Source organism: Leptonotus elevatus, chromosome 17 (assembly GCF_054856555.1).
Source record: "Leptonotus elevatus isolate MCC_2025b chromosome 17, RoL_Lele_1.0, whole genome shotgun sequence".
Classification (NCBI taxonomy): Eukaryota; Metazoa; Chordata; class Actinopteri; order Syngnathiformes; family Syngnathidae; genus Leptonotus; species Leptonotus elevatus.
In genome coordinates this window covers 10249687-10264404 of record NC_141255.1, presented here as the reverse complement: position 1 = coordinate 10264404, position 14718 = coordinate 10249687, and the positions used below count along the sequence as shown (strand labels likewise).

At 51.0% G+C, this 14718-nt stretch overlaps 2 protein-coding genes across 6 annotated transcripts; one reads left to right on the top strand and one right to left on the bottom strand.

Annotated features, from left to right (window-relative positions):
- Positions 1–9: 9 nt before the first annotated feature.
- Positions 10–3812, bottom strand: ovch1 (ovochymase 1). 3 transcript variants are annotated; one of them, XM_086060104.1, is made up of 13 exons: positions 3440–3812; positions 3313–3375; positions 2583–2766; positions 2446–2521; positions 2047–2236; positions 1837–1976; positions 1506–1656; positions 1400–1438; positions 1110–1332; positions 888–1045; positions 727–825; positions 431–567; positions 10–353 (listed from the first exon to the last, which is right to left on the bottom strand). In XM_086060104.1, exons 1-13 carry the CDS (start codon positions 3495–3497, stop codon positions 192–194), a joined length of 1680 nt encoding a protein of 559 aa, XP_085916230.1. In that variant the 5' UTR covers positions 3498–3812; the 3' UTR covers positions 10–191. The 3 variants fall into 3 exon arrangements, with proteins under 3 accessions (XP_085916230.1, XP_085916231.1, XP_085916232.1); XM_086060105.1 differs by lacking the exon at positions 2583–2766 and having other exon boundaries at positions 3313–3812; XM_086060106.1 differs by lacking the exons at positions 2583–2766; positions 3313–3375 and having other exon boundaries at positions 3581–3812.
- On the top strand, positions 3628–12855 carry LOC147159745 (UPF0606 protein KIAA1549). Of its 3 annotated transcripts, none has more exons than XM_086060099.1 (20): positions 3628–4135; positions 4870–5042; positions 5219–6394; positions 6471–6553; positions 6905–7204; positions 8426–8612; positions 8687–8746; positions 8822–8973; positions 9041–9218; positions 9330–9514; positions 9577–9782; positions 10096–10223; positions 10409–10539; positions 10686–10930; positions 11002–11137; positions 11287–11550; positions 11620–11681; positions 11772–11893; positions 12058–12215; positions 12295–12855. In XM_086060099.1, the coding sequence occupies exons 2-20, from the start codon at positions 4913–4915 to the stop codon at positions 12514–12516; spliced, it is 4125 nt and encodes a 1374-aa protein (XP_085916225.1). In that variant the 5' UTR covers positions 3628–4135; positions 4870–4912; the 3' UTR covers positions 12517–12855. The 3 variants fall into 3 exon arrangements, with proteins under 3 accessions (XP_085916225.1, XP_085916223.1, XP_085916224.1); XM_086060097.1 differs by having other exon boundaries at positions 3629–4135; positions 10355–10539; positions 12295–12854; XM_086060098.1 differs by having other exon boundaries at positions 3630–4135; positions 10355–10539; positions 12061–12215; positions 12295–12853.
- The last annotated feature ends 1863 nt before the right edge of the window (positions 12856–14718 follow it).

Here is a 14718-nt window from a genome sequence, read left to right as displayed (position 1 = left end):
AAGAAAGTTTTGGGGTGATTTATTTACATGTCAGTCCAAAGTCATACACAGTGCGGAGGTTCACGGTTCTGTTCAAGTTCTTGATTTTCTCTTTTGAGAGCATTTAAGCCTTTGAAATGCAAAAAAGTTAAAAGTCTTGGATTGAGAAATGACCTTCAATGACCGAAATCCACACGTGGTCGGTGGTTCAGTCACACGTCGCCTATCACCTCCTCAATCCACGAGTTGTAATCAGCCACTTTGGAAAAGATGGCCGGTTTGTTGGGGTCGCATTGACGACTGCCCCACGTGAGCAATCCGAACAGGAAGTAGGTGCTGTGCTTCTGGCAGAACAGCGGCGCTCCGGAGTCGCCCTGCACAGAAACAGGAAGTGACAATTTAGCTGCTCAGCCGCTTTTCAAAGTAAAGTTGACAAAAGGGGAGGAGTTACCAAACAGGCGGCGCTGGCCACCGGGTCGGCGCACACATGGGAGTCATCGACAAGGCCCCGGCCCCACCCGACCTGGCACTTGGCGTGCTCTACGAGCGTAACGCGGGCGTGGCGCAGACGCTCTGAGTTGAGGGGGGCTGGTGAGATGAGGACGCCGTTAAGGTCACGAGCATTCATGTGGGTGTCAGACAGATGATGGGATCTTTTTCCCCCAAAGTGATTCCTCCCTTTTCAGGTCAGTGACCCCAATATTAGATTATTTGATCCTTGATCCCCCCCCCCCCAATGGGCATTACCCGTGGCATATGTGGCCCCCCAACCGGCGCTGAAGCATCTCCAGCTGTTGTCCAGTTCCTCGTCCTCCTCAGGCACACAAATCGGCGTCACACCGGCACCTACAAATGAGACACGTTCAAGTCCGGGTTCAAGTTAGCCGTCAGGGGATTATTAATCCTACCGAGTCTGGCGGGAACAGCGAGGCGCAGCAGCGAAAGGTCATCTTTGGGAGGGTAGTCATCTTCCTGGGGCAGGTCAAAGACCCGGTCCACGGGGATGGTTTGGGACAGAGACAAGCCGAGATCGTGACCTCCCAAGACGGCCACGTCCTCTCCGGCGCTGCACGGAAGCAAAGTGGCGCCACCGGACACATTGCGACCCATTCTGGCGCTCGTCATCTTACCTGACTTTGCAATGTCGCGCGGCCAAAACCCAGCGGCGGTGGATCAGAACCCCGCTGCAGTAATGGATGGCATTTGCCTGGAGGCTGACCTGCCAGGGCCACGCCCCTGGACACGCCTCCGTCACGTTCTCTGCCCTCGCCTCGCCGTTCTCCAGAACCCCAAGACCGGCAGGACCCCGAAGGTTCTGGCAGACGGGCTTCTGCCGCTTCCCGCATCGGTCATCTGCCGTCACACCGGACAGCGTTCACTTCAGCTTAGCCACGAAAGTCAACAGGAAATCAAAGTGTACCTTGTGCCGGCTTGGCTGCGTACGCCACATCCTGGTTGTCTAAAACGCACGACGACAGACGACTGTTGGAACTCAAATCGATGACGACAAAGCAAAGAATTCTTACCGATGACGTCTGCGATCCACGCAGCGTGTCCTTGGAGTTTGGTGTACACACCAGGTTTCCTGGCCCGACCGCAGCCCACTCCCCAACTGACCACGCCCGCCAGAAGGTAGCGGCCGCTGTCATAGCAAGACAGAGGACCGCCAGAGTCGCCCTAACGCACACGCACACACACGTGTCACCACTCGAACACACACGCGCGCGCGCGCGCACTGGCTGGCGCGCGCGCGCGCACACACACACACACACACGCGCGCGCGCGCACTGGCTGGCGCGCGCGCGCACTGGCTGGCGCGCGCGCGCACGCACACACACACAGACAGAGAGAGATCACCTGACATGCGTCGACTTCGCCCCCTTCTCGTCCCGCACAAAACATGCGTTCCCGTATCCTGCTCTTGTAGTAGCTCTGGCAGAGGTCAAAGGTCATCATGGTCACATTTACCTCCTGCAGTCGGGTCACACGTGGCCCATCTGCCGGGGCGGGGAAACCTGCTTGAGTTCTGGTGGCGCCGACAGAACTTTTTTGCAGAGCCGCACTCACTCTCCCGCGTGGACCCCCAGCCGGTGACAGTGCACTTCTCCAGCGTGGGCAACGGCGCCATCCACACGTGGATGGGTCGCACAAAGTGGTCGAAGGTGAGCGGTTGCTCCAGCCTCAGCAGAGCCACGTCGAATTCTTTGGTACCGGAGTTGTAGCGGTGATGGCTCACAATTGCAGACACGCCCACCACCTGAACACATTTGCATTAACAACCTTCTCGACTACCCTCACCCAGGGTGGGGGTTATTGACACTTGCACACCTCCCAGTTTGCTGCAATGGAAAAACTGCTAACCCAACTTCGCTTTTTCCAACCCCAATTTTGCCATCTGAATGATGCGCTAATGCAAAAGCTAAGCTAACATTGGAGCTGCTACTTGTAGAGATCAATTAGAAGCACCTGCTGTCCGTCCTCATCAGGGTTGTCCAGGTCGTGTTTTCCCGCCACAGCGGTCCAGAAGGAAGCTTTGTTGTACCTGCGAAGACGCAAATATCAAAAGTGTGGTAGTCGTTGTCGTGGGTAGCAGCGGCCGGCACCTTTTGAAGCAGTGCGCTGCCGAGATAAGCCAGAGGGGCGAGAGGATGGCGCCCCCGCATGCCGGCATGCCAGCGAAACGCAGCGACACCTGCCACGGCCATGAGTGCGCCCACGTCTCCTGACCTCCCACGATGCGAGTCTTCACTTCTTGTTCTGCCACGAACGAGCGAACCCCTGCCAGTTCTGACCGCACGCACAAGCCAAAGTAAGGAACCTCGCCATATTCATAAACAGTGGTGCCTTGACTTATGAGTTGAACCAAGCTTATTTACTCGCATATTAAAGCTATTTTCCTACATTGCCCAAAAAAAACCAAAAAACATTTTGTTCGTAAATAAAAGTAGCACTTTTGTATGAAAATGTATAATTAATAAAACATCAAGAATTTTAATAAAGACCTCTTTGTATAGAGTGGTGAGTGGGCAAGCCACAACTGTGGTGTTGTATGAACGCCTTTAAGGGGCGCGGCTTCCTTAGTGACAAAAAGGAACTGGACCAGTTGGTCCGCATGTGAGCATAGGTGCGAGTTGTGATTTACAGCAGTTCCTTCGGTATTCTCATTTCCTGCTTAACCGTCACGATTTCACCCCAGATGTCTGAAGCGTGCTCATAACTCAAATTTTGAGTAATTAAAGCTAAGCTACAAGTTACAGAGACAACTCGTGACTGAAAAACATACGCAAGTTAAGCTACCTTTGTATGTTAAGAGATCAAAATGAGTCGGTTTACCGTAGTGTCCTGAGAAATTCCCCGAATGGTGCTTGCTTGGGGTTTGCTGTTGCACCGCTTCTACTGTCAACAACAGAAAGTGTACAATCAAACCAGTAACACCGACACGCGACAACTCCTTTCTCACCACAAACGACGCCAAATCCGGCCAGCACAACCCAGACGAGCAACAGCGGCGGCATCATGAAGGTCAAACGTGCGGGCGTGACAAGGTCACTTAAAAAGACATTCCGCGCACCTGCGGCTCTCAAACAGCTGAGGGTGTTACCATGGAAACCGGACTTTAATAGCGAGGGGTCGTAGTGACGTCATCACTAGCAGGAAACGCTGCTCGGTTGTAACGAAGGTGACACGCCGCGCGGGGGCGTCCGAGAAGGACACTGGATTGTCCCACACGCGTGACGGGTCCGTGAACGCACGTCGGGTCGGTCGCGTTCGAGTGGGTTACAAAATTAGAGCGTGTGCACGCTGGTCGGAACCGGCGTGGACTGCGAACGCCTCCCTCCCTCCCTCCTTCGTCCTCGTCCTCCTCCTCCTCCTCTTCCTCTTCCTCCCGTAACCTGGCTCGGCAGGCAGCCGGGAGAGGCGTGTCGCCGTGGAAATTTTGTGTACGATGGCAGGTAGATGCAAAGCGGGCTCGGTTCGGCTCGTTTCTGGCCTCGACATCTTTCAGCAGCGAGCATCGGCGGTGGCCGGCGACGTCACGCCGAATGGACCCTGATCGGATCGGAACCGGGAAAAAGCAGTCGGTGTCGCTATCAGGATGGAAGGAATGCGGGCCGCGAGGAGCGAAGATTCGACGTGAGAGAGGCCGCCGGTACCGGTACGTGCAGGACAAACCAGTTAACACAGCCGTTGAGTGGATTTATTGATTTATTGATTGAGTGATTAAATTGGAGCTCCCAGCGACGCTGTTTGGCGTCATGAAGGCAATTGAACGGGATTGATTTATTGATTGTTTGATTTTTTTGTTTAATCTCTGACTGCATTGAGGATGTCATTAACACATTTGCGCACAAGAGGGGGAAATACAGTATAAGTGCACTGCAGCTTCATGACAAATGTGCCTGATGATTTGGAATCCTCAATAACTTAATCTGAGGAGTCAACATATTGGAAGCAATTGAACTTCTTGCATTCTGAGTTGCTTTTTGAGTGACAGAATTTCCAGTTTTCCCTGAAATTAGACTGGAGGCCACAAATAAATTTGGGACACTTCAGGTTAGGACTGGGCGATATCACGAAATATGTAAATAGATAATTATTGAATAAAAACACACACAAACCGTCCAATGCAATGACACAACAAAAAAGATGGGGGCTGTACTAACATTATCTTTTGAAGTAAAATATTGTCCTGTGGGCCGCAATTGGACCCGAGGCATCCAAACAGAGGGACAGCTTATGTAAACACTTGAAAGAATAAGTGCATTGTCTTTGGAGGAAATCTGATGTCGGACAGTCACGGAAGACAACCGCAGACTAGATAATCGATATCCTGATAATGGAGACAGGTCAACAGGTGAGCGAAATGTAAGATTCGTTTTTGTGCCTCAGGTTCTTCTGACTCGATCACAGCGGTCGAGACAAAGATCCAAACATGGACCCGGTCACCCCAGTGGCTCCCAAAACCAGGATAGAACCCCGAACCTCTGAATGGAGCCTTACTGTCCTCTTGCTGGTCACCATGACGTTGGTTTCCATGGCAACGTCCACATCGCCTGTTGGAGGTACGCCGTAACTTTACATAGTTCATAAAGCCACTGGATAAGTGTTCTTAGGTGTCTTTTAATCAGTTGAAATGTGTATAAAGTGTTTGGGAGGAGAAAACTATCACAAAAAATTGTCACACCCTGAAATAAACGCGGGTTTACTGTAATCGGAACATTAAATGTGCTTGTCTCAGGTGGGCCAGACTGGAACAGAACCTCAGGGTCTTCGTCCCCACCTTCTACTTGGTCACGCCCACTTTCGCTCAGACCTCCGGCAGCTAGCCCAGAGTCCGATTACCCTGGCAACCGTGGCAGTCTAGCGGAGGATTCCGGTGCTCAGGGGATCCACCTGCTCCTCAAACCACCGGACCTCCTTTCCCCCAGCCTGACGCCGCCGCTCACCCCCCACAACCGTCCGAGCCTGGCCCCCCCGTCAACGTGGGAGCCCAGCAACTCCCTGGAGGAGGCCTGGGCTTCGGGAGACTACCTGGAGACGCTGTCCTTCGTTCTTCCCGATGGCGAGGACCTAGCCCTAGCCACGCCACTTCCCAGCCAGCCTTACGATGATGACGATGGCGACTGGGCGCTCTCGTACGACGGCGCCTTACCCCGGCGTCCTACCCCGCCGCTGGACTCGCGCGTTCTCTTTTCGCCCTCGTCCACTGTCCACGGCGTCCCCACGCACACCCGCCAGGCCCACCCAGATGTCTTCCCTACCTGGGATGACGACTATGACCCCGAGGACTTGGCGCCGCTGCAGCCGACGGAGCTTCTGCTGCCCGACATGAATAGTTTGGAATACTACACTAACCTTTTGGCGAAGGAGCGGGTGAAGGAGGGTTTCCGCCCCCCTTTGCGAGAGCGGGAGGGCCAGGAGAAGCACGGGGTACACGTCCCTGAACCATTTGTCCCGCCCACATCAATCCACAACGAAAGCCGACCTGGGCATCCCTCTGTGCCGACCCAGGCGTCTCAGAGTTCTGCTCCGCCTCCACGGAGCGAGCCTGAGCATCCACTGGCAGATCCCACTCCTCGGCCGTCCCTCACCAGTGTGTCGGATCCCCCGACGGTTGGCCTTTCTGCTCCAGAAGTAAAAGACGTCTCTGGGCCAAGCAAACCGCCTCTTAAATCCAACATGACCAGTCGGGTGCTCCCGCCGCCCCCACCGGGACCCCCCACCCGTCTCGAAAGACCGGACAGTCCCAGAGTGGTCACCGAAAAGCCGGGGAAGACCACCGCTAGAAGCTCCACTACCCAGAGGACGGCCATCAGCTTGACCCGAACACCCCCGGTGACCACGGCAAGGACCCCTCCTGGCAAACAGTACCTGTGCAATGTCACCAAGCCCGAGTTGTACCTGGTCAGAGTAGGTACGCCCACAGCGGGTCATGTGACCTCAGCAATGGTCTGGCTGACCAAAACCTGACTAATGTGTGGTGTCTCCAGGTGGTGCCAGAGGCTCGGTGGCTGGGTTCAGTCAGGTGCGGGAGCTTTTGAGGAGACAGTTTAACCGCTCTGTGGAGCTTCAGGTACACAATAATATTTATATTTAACTGAATTAATTTAATTTAATTAAAAAAAATTATAACTATAAAATAAATACTATGATAATAATTAATCTAAATATTTTTTATTTATTTAATTAAATTTCATTTATACTTAAATTTTGAATTCACAATAGGAGAGAAGTTGGCGAGCATCAAGAAAACCAAGTGCAGTGTGAAAAGGCTTTTCATCAAACAAGAACTATTAGCCACTAACATAATCTATCATTAATTAATCAAGTCGCATTGAAGAATGTATAGAACTCAGCCATATTGTTTACATATTGCATCATCAAGCTAGCTTGTCAAGCGACTGACAGTTCTGTTCTTCGCCAGTTCTTGAGAACTCCGTCCAGTTTTGCCTTCCGTGTCGTATCCGGACCGTTGATCTACACCGCCATCTCTGTCATCAATGCCCTCCGCCGACCGCAGCGTCTTTCGAGCCCGGTTCCCGCCGTGTCCACCCTCTACACCGTACCAGACGTCCGGTACCAGGTGCACACGGTGCTGCTGTTCGTTCCCGCCCACGTCGATTTCAGAATTTGCAACTTCAGTGAGCGTGTGGAAAGCGGCCTCATGATGGCGTATGGCGAAACTCGCCGACGCTCTTTGGAGTCGGGCGCCGTCAGCGTGCAGGTGAGTATCCTATGTCCGATGACTTCAGAGAAAGCCTGCTCGGGTCACATGACTTGACTCCAGTCAGACTTACTGTACACCGCCTTCTAAATGATTGTGCAAATGATGTTTTTCTCAGATTTAAAAAAATTATAAAATGACTGACCGTCATTCACTGTGCAGCACTAGTGGCTTACAGTTTTTGATATGTAGGAGGGATTCATTTTTTTCAGGTTTTAGGCACAAATAGCGGGCAATTACTTTGTAAAATTTATCAAATGTAGAATTATTAATCTGGGGATATACATTATATTTACATACATAGGTTTGTTTCAAACCATTAAAATTATAAAACATACATTTGCATAATAATTCTGAATGTAGTATAAGTCACGGAATTTAGGACTTGCTTGGCTAAAATTTTGAAAGGCTCCACTGGATATTCGTGAGACTTGATTTGACTTTGTCTTGAACTTCATGGCTTGACAAGTCTTGCCTTATTTTTGAAAATCTGCATTTTCAACTTAGTGTGCCGTTTGTTGTGTTTTAGAAAGAAAAGTTATTTTTTGTTTCATGCGCTCAAACCTGACAAGCAATCAAACAGCACTGGTGTGTTTGCATTTGATACCATAAATCATGATATATTGATCAATAAATTGGAGCATTTGGCCTTGAACGGGCTCAGGAGTTCACTAAAGGAAAGGAAACAGTTTGTGATGTTTGGTGAATTGAAATCAAAATGTTTGGACATTGTGTGTGACATCCTCCAGGGGTTTGTATTGGGATCAAAATTATTTATATTATATGATTTACCACTTTTTGAAACTCGACACAAATATTCTTGTAGTGAGAAATCGCAGTATATGTTGGATGAATCTAATTTTAACATTTTTTTATTTGAATTTTATACATGTTAAAACCATGTTAGAAATCTCTTTGGTCATGCATTTAATTGATTAGAAGAAGAAAAAACTTGTTTATGGAGACTGGACTTTAAATGTGTTAGTACTGCAGAGAGAAAGTGCAAAGTGGCCAATGCACAAATATCTGTTGGGAGTGGGACTGAGCAAGATTGTATGACTTGACTTGGGACTTACTTGAAATTGAATGGCGGCTTGCATGATTTTTGTCCCAGTAACTTGAGCCTAGCTTGAAACTAAGACTGAAGGCTTACATGTGACTCGTGCGACTGCCTCCCACCTGCACTCAACGATCCCTTTCCCCACCTCGTCTTCCGTCCAGCTGCTGAACATCACACTCAGCTCAGTGAAGCCAGCGGCCGACCAGAAGCTTCCTGTTGACATCGTGTTCGCAGTGCGGGACGGGCGAGGCTACCTGCTGGGATTCGAGGTCAGCCAGCACCTGAGGAAGCTGAGCCTGGTGGAGTTTAGCTTCTATGTCGGCTTTCCCGCCCTGCAGATCGCTGAACGTAGGACGCAAAATCACACGTGTCTGTTTGCCAGGAAATCAGGATGACTTGAGCTGACTTTTGTTCTGTTTCAGCGTTTCATTATCCCGAGCTAAACACCTCCCATCACCTGAGGTCCACGTGGGTCCGCACAGGTGAGAACACTTTTGTTTTGATGCGCTCATTTACAAATGTACTTGGCTTGACCGGGAACCTCTGGATACTTTCAGTCTTGCTAGGCGTGCCAAATCAGATCTTTTCCGAGCGAAGTTTTCAAGCTCATGTGGAGCGACGCTTGGCCTTGCTGCTGGAGGAAGGACTCGGAGCGTCCAGCAGGAGGCGCTGGAGGAGAGCCACCGCTGCGGCCAACAGCAGTCTGCAGGTACACAGGCTTTTGCTGTCCTCATTCCGAGACGATCATAAACCATGTCTTCTTTTGACCGTCTCAGGTGGTGCGGGTGGCTCGGTTGTCCGGGCCGGAGCGCCCCCTTGAGGTTTTATATTTTGTCGAGGGCCCGGGAGGCACGCGGATACCGGCAGAGGAGACGGCAGAAACCCTGAACAGCTTGGACCTCCAGAGAGCCGCCATCGTCCTGGGACACAAAATCCAGCGACCGCTGGCCCAACGTGAGTCACCAATTTGGAAAACAGACACGAGCGGATGATCTGATCAACAAGTAGAAAGTAAAGTGCTTTTTTTTTCCATTTGTCCCTCACTTGTTTCTCTCCTGTCCCCAGCCGTGGAGACTGTGTCGGTCCCACCGTCTGAGACCCAAAGCAGCAGTATTTGGCTCATTGTTGGAGTGATTGTGCCGGTATTGCTGGCCCTCTTCATCATCATCCTGCTCTACTGGAAGCTGTGTGGCTCTGAGAAGTTGGAGTTTCAGCCAGATGCCATCAACACCATCCAGCAGAGACAGAAGGTAAGAAATCAACAATGTCACCTGTTTCCTGTCGTTCCCTGAAGGCGCACGTTGTCTCTCAGCTTCAAGCGTCCAGTGTGAAAGGCTTCGACTTTGCCAAACTTCACCTGGGCCAGCACAGCAAAGACGACATCATGGTGATCCAAGAGCCGGGACCATTGCCGGCGCCTGCTAAAGAGGCCACGCCCTCTGACGGCGGGGACCTCAACACTCCTAAATCCAAAGGCTCGTCCACCAAAACCGGCAGAACTGCGCGGCGCCGTGGCAGGTCAGTCCCTCGTGAGATCAAAACCTGCCGCCCACCCTCAGAACTTTCTCATATGGCTTCACTTCGGAGCTCCTTTGATCAGCACGGTGGATGAATGGTGTTTGTCTGTGCCCTGTGATTGACTGGTAGTGATTGGCCTCGCCAAAAGATAGCTGGGATACATTTGAGCAGACCTGAATAATAAGTGCAATAGAGAATGGATGGTTGAAAGTAAAGTAGTGGTCGACATAGGTGGATTCTCACAATGCTCCTTTCAATTAGGCCTTCATTCTGCCCCTCGGAGGTGAAACACTAACATGGCGTGTCTCAACAGGACCAGCCAATCAGATGCAGACTCGGTTGGCAGCGACCAATCAAGCGGCAGAGAATCAGCAGAGGAGAGTACTCGACCAGCCGCCCCGCCCATGGAAGCCAAGCAGCATAGGAAGCCGCCCAAAAATGGTCAGAGGCTCATGATCATCGAAAAATAAGTGCTTGCTAGCCTACTGCTGGCTTCACAATTTTTAATTGTTTGTAGCGCACTTAATGCACGGTCCTCTTTTGACCTGGGACCTTCTTTCTTCCTCTTGTAGCTCCGTCGGTCGGAGATGAGCTAATGTCATCATCTTCCATCTTTGACCACGTAGACCGTCTTTCCCGCGGCTCATCGGACGGCACTCGCCGGCCGGCCGGCAAAGTTCAGCTCATCGCCATGCAGCCACGGCCCAGCACGCCGGCGCAACCCAGCCCGTCCCTCTCGCAGAAAGTCAGCACTGAGGTGAGCCCCGTCTTCATTTATTGGTAGACAAGAGGACAGACATGGAGACAGAAAGTTGGAAAGTATGCGGACAGAGACAGCAAGACAAGGAGACAGGATGACATGTGACTAGGAAGGCAGTCATTATTCCCACAGCTGTCCTCCAGGTGGCGCTGCGATACAAGTCCGAGATGGAGCAGCAAAGGAGTAAACTCCGGCAACGCGCCAAGAGACACGGACAATGCGAGTTTCCATCCATGGACGATATCATGGACGCCTTCGGTGATGGACCGGTCCAGACCGAGGTGGCTCAGCGTCTCTACGGCTCGGCCCATGACCACATGGACTACACGGGCTACGTCCTGCAGGGCGACACCCCGTCCCCGCCAACGCCCACCGACGAGCGGCGGAGGTAACGCCCAAGTCTCGCGTCCATTTCTCTGGGATTGATGTCACTCTATGTGCTGTGCTTTGTCCATCCAGAGGCAGGCGCTCCCCCCGAGGACGGCGGGCTCCAATGGGACCGGGAAGTCTTCCTGATACGGACCAGGACCGCCTGCTGGTGGACCAGGGCGCCACCTACAGGAAGTACCCGGGACTCAACAATGTGGCCTACATGGTGAGAAAGGAAAACTGGACTTGTATCAATCAAACAAACATTCCATATCTGTGAAAACTTCATTTGTGTCTCCTCACGTCCTCGCCAATTGACAACAAGTCTCATTTTCAATGTTGGACCTAAAATTGAACCTGAGTCTCCTTTTTCAGTCGGACCCGGACCTGCCTCCAGACCCCAGGAGCCCGTCCCCCACCGATGAGGTGTTTGATCCCGACGCCGCACCAGCCCCGCCCCCGTACATGCCACCGCAGCCCTCCATCGAGGAGGCCCGGCAGCAAATGCACTCCCTTCTGGATGACGCCTTTGCTCTGGTGTCCCCATCCTCGCAAGGCCTAAGCCCGGCCCTCCCTGGACCCTTCGGGAGGCAGTGGGGGTCTTATCCGGTGGGGCCATCCCACAGCCCCCTCTCCGCTGTGAGTCCGCCACCCCACAGCTTGCCCTTGTCACCTTCTGGCTTTTTCTACTTGCTCTTGTCACTGCAGAGATACGCTGAGCTGGGAGTTTCTCCGACCTCTGGCCTGGGAGCTCAAGGTCATCTGCAGAGGTAAGCCAAAATACCCCACCCCACCCCTCTCCGTCCCTCCGGTGCTGTCACGACAGCTTGTAACCAGGATATTTTTATTGTTTCTCACAGACAGAGTTCGGGAGGCTACATTTCCAGCGGCGAGCAGCTGCAGGATCCCTTGTACTCCAGCAGGGGGCAGTACAAACAGCTGCCCTCCTCCTCCAGACCCAGACCTGTAGGAGGCAGCACAGGTACTGCACGTTTGAGTGCTTTGACAGAAATAAAGAAATAAGCCAATAGGTGCCTATTAGGGACCTTTTGAGTGAATTGTTTTGGTTGTGCTGTACAGAAAACTATGCAACCAAATTAGCAATGACGGAATCGTGAGAGACTTTCATCGCTGTATTGTGCTCAGCAGGCGTGCAACTCCAGCACCTGACCCAGGTGGGTTTGTCCAGCCAGATCGGGGCCTACCCCGGCGTGGGTCGCAGCACCTCAGGACCCACCGGCTCTTGCTGGAATGAGCGACACTCGGACCACGACCTGTCCAGACCCGCAGCCAGCAGGGAGAGCGTGAGTGTCGTCGCCATCGATTGAGCACTCGCCAAATGTCCACCCGTAAGCCACTTTCTGTTTCCTGTGGCCACGACAGGTGCTGTCATTCCCCGAATTCTCGTCCTCACCGGTTTTCCAATTGCCAAGCTCTTCGCTTCGGGACCCGTCGGCGCCGCCTCTCCTCCTCACATCCCCGACTCTCGAGTATCTGCCCGAGGACGCCTCGCCCTCTGCCCACAGCTCGGCCTCCCTGATCAAGGCCATCCGAGAGGAACTTCGCCGGCTGGCCCAGAAACAAGCCGTGACCAGCTACCCCTAGAGCCCTTCCCCGCTTGACTAGTTTATCAGGATTGACTAGAACACCCGCTCTAACCCGTTACCAAGTCAATCCCCAAACCATCAACGTAACTTCCGGAAATTTACAGGGTTTCATGTGTCCACCCGTCATCCTCAGTGTCCATTTGTACTGTGGTCAGTCGCCCCTGTAATGTTTCCTGAAGTGATTATTTCATCTTTCATCTTTTCAAGGGGAAATGGAAATGCAAAATCTTTTGGAGTAGATTTTCTTTTTTCATCCCGGAGATCTTCAGAGTCTTCCCACAAAAGTGTCTCTCCGTTCTGGCTATCATGAGTGGACGTCCACCCCCCCCCCCCCCCCCCCCACACACACACACTCACACACAAAACATCAAGTCAACATAAATTGATGAACTACAGCGTGGGTGGGGGGGGGGGGTGGGGGGTGGGGGGGTCCTGATGGCTCTTCCGGACCGGATTGTGATGCACGTCCTGACCTTCTGTGGTGCTAAGTGTCAATCTGTCGTCATCAATCACACATTTGCCTTCCACGCTCTCATCAGCCAGGGAGACCACATGTCCGTCTTAAAACCATCAGTGAGGCCTTTGGACTGGAAGTGCTTTCCAGTCCGGAACACTATTCAAATATTTTTATGTTGTGTCAAGAAATCCCAATGAGCACAATATTATTGTAGGGGTTGCTACTGAGATGTTTATTATAATAGTAATAATATATATCAGAGATGGGATCAATTCACATATGTGCAAGTCTGTCTTGAGAGTCAAGTCACTTTATTAAGTTGCAGTGTGAAGCTTTTTTTTTTTTAAAGAAAATATTTTTTATTCATGCCACTCCTAGAGTAGATGACTATCGGTGTTTTTTTTTTTTAATTATTATAAAAAAAAATTGGGTGGGGGGGTTCATGCATTTCAATGGCCGTCAATTATACACAGATTTCCGCTGTTCATGGACTGGCCCGGTCCCTTTCCACCACAAATATTTTCTTCCAACCGGCGATATTCCTGCACTGGCCCGCCTGGTGGTGCACTAAAAACCATAGAGCAGAAATAACATATTTTCCCAAGCTAATTATAAACTCTGGTGTTTCTATAGCAGAAAATAATTTTTGCAATAATGACCTCCTCCGATGAATCCATCTTTTCTCCACACTGGCTGTCCTTCAAAGCAGAATTAACATGTTGTTGAATCGCACAGTGTGGATGTGGGTGTGGGCTAGGTATCGCTTGCCTCATATCAAAGCGACAGCTTAGTAGTTGCAATGCACAATTCCAGCATAGGGGGCGACAGAGGCTATGAACTGCAACTTTAATGCAGTCTGACCTGCAGTATCTGGTCTTAATAAAATGAGAAAACCGATCAAGGAAAATCGTATGTTGGCCAATTTATATTTGATTTACTAACTTGTGTGACTATAAAGCACCTCATAATGTTTTACGTCATGTCACAAATACAAGTCTGTTTTTGTCAAGTCAAAAGTGACGAAAGCAGTGACTTCCGTCATGTCGAGTCAGAGTGGTGATGACTCGAGTGCCCATCTCTGATATATGAAGAGATAAATGTTTTAGTCAATGTGTTTACGTTGAAGAAAAGAGACAAGCGGGCTACTGTCGTAAGGTCGTACTTGTGCTGTAGAGTTTGGCTGCCGTATATATATGTTAGCTGCACGCTGCTGTATTGGAAAAAAAAAACTGTGCTAATTGCTATCTTTCATGTCATGGCGGCTCGGCTCAGTGGAGGAAACCAGTCCGCATCATAAACCGCCGCCGAACCAAAATGTAAACCAACAAAACTGAAACACGCCATCAGGCAGATGAGATGGAAAAGTCGTGTGGTTCAGTCAAGACTGGTTCATCTCTGCTGATTGTTGCTTTGATGTTGTGATGACTCTCCTCGCCAATATTGACGTCTGTCGCTGCAATGTTTCCGCATGACCTTATTGTTTGAGGCTTTCAGTCTGTTAGCATGCTGCTAATGTTAGCATGTTGCTAAAAGCGCTAAATAGAAAATCATGTCAGACTTTGATTTGCTTCCAGAGTGTATTTTTCAATGGCAAAGGAAACATAACTGAGTATACATTTGATGTTGAAGAGAAAACTAAATATATCTATATATAAAATATTTAAGACCCACCCCCAAGACACTCTGATCGGACTGTTCAGCTGCCAGTCACGCTGTGAGGTGTGGTCACACGCAATCACATGG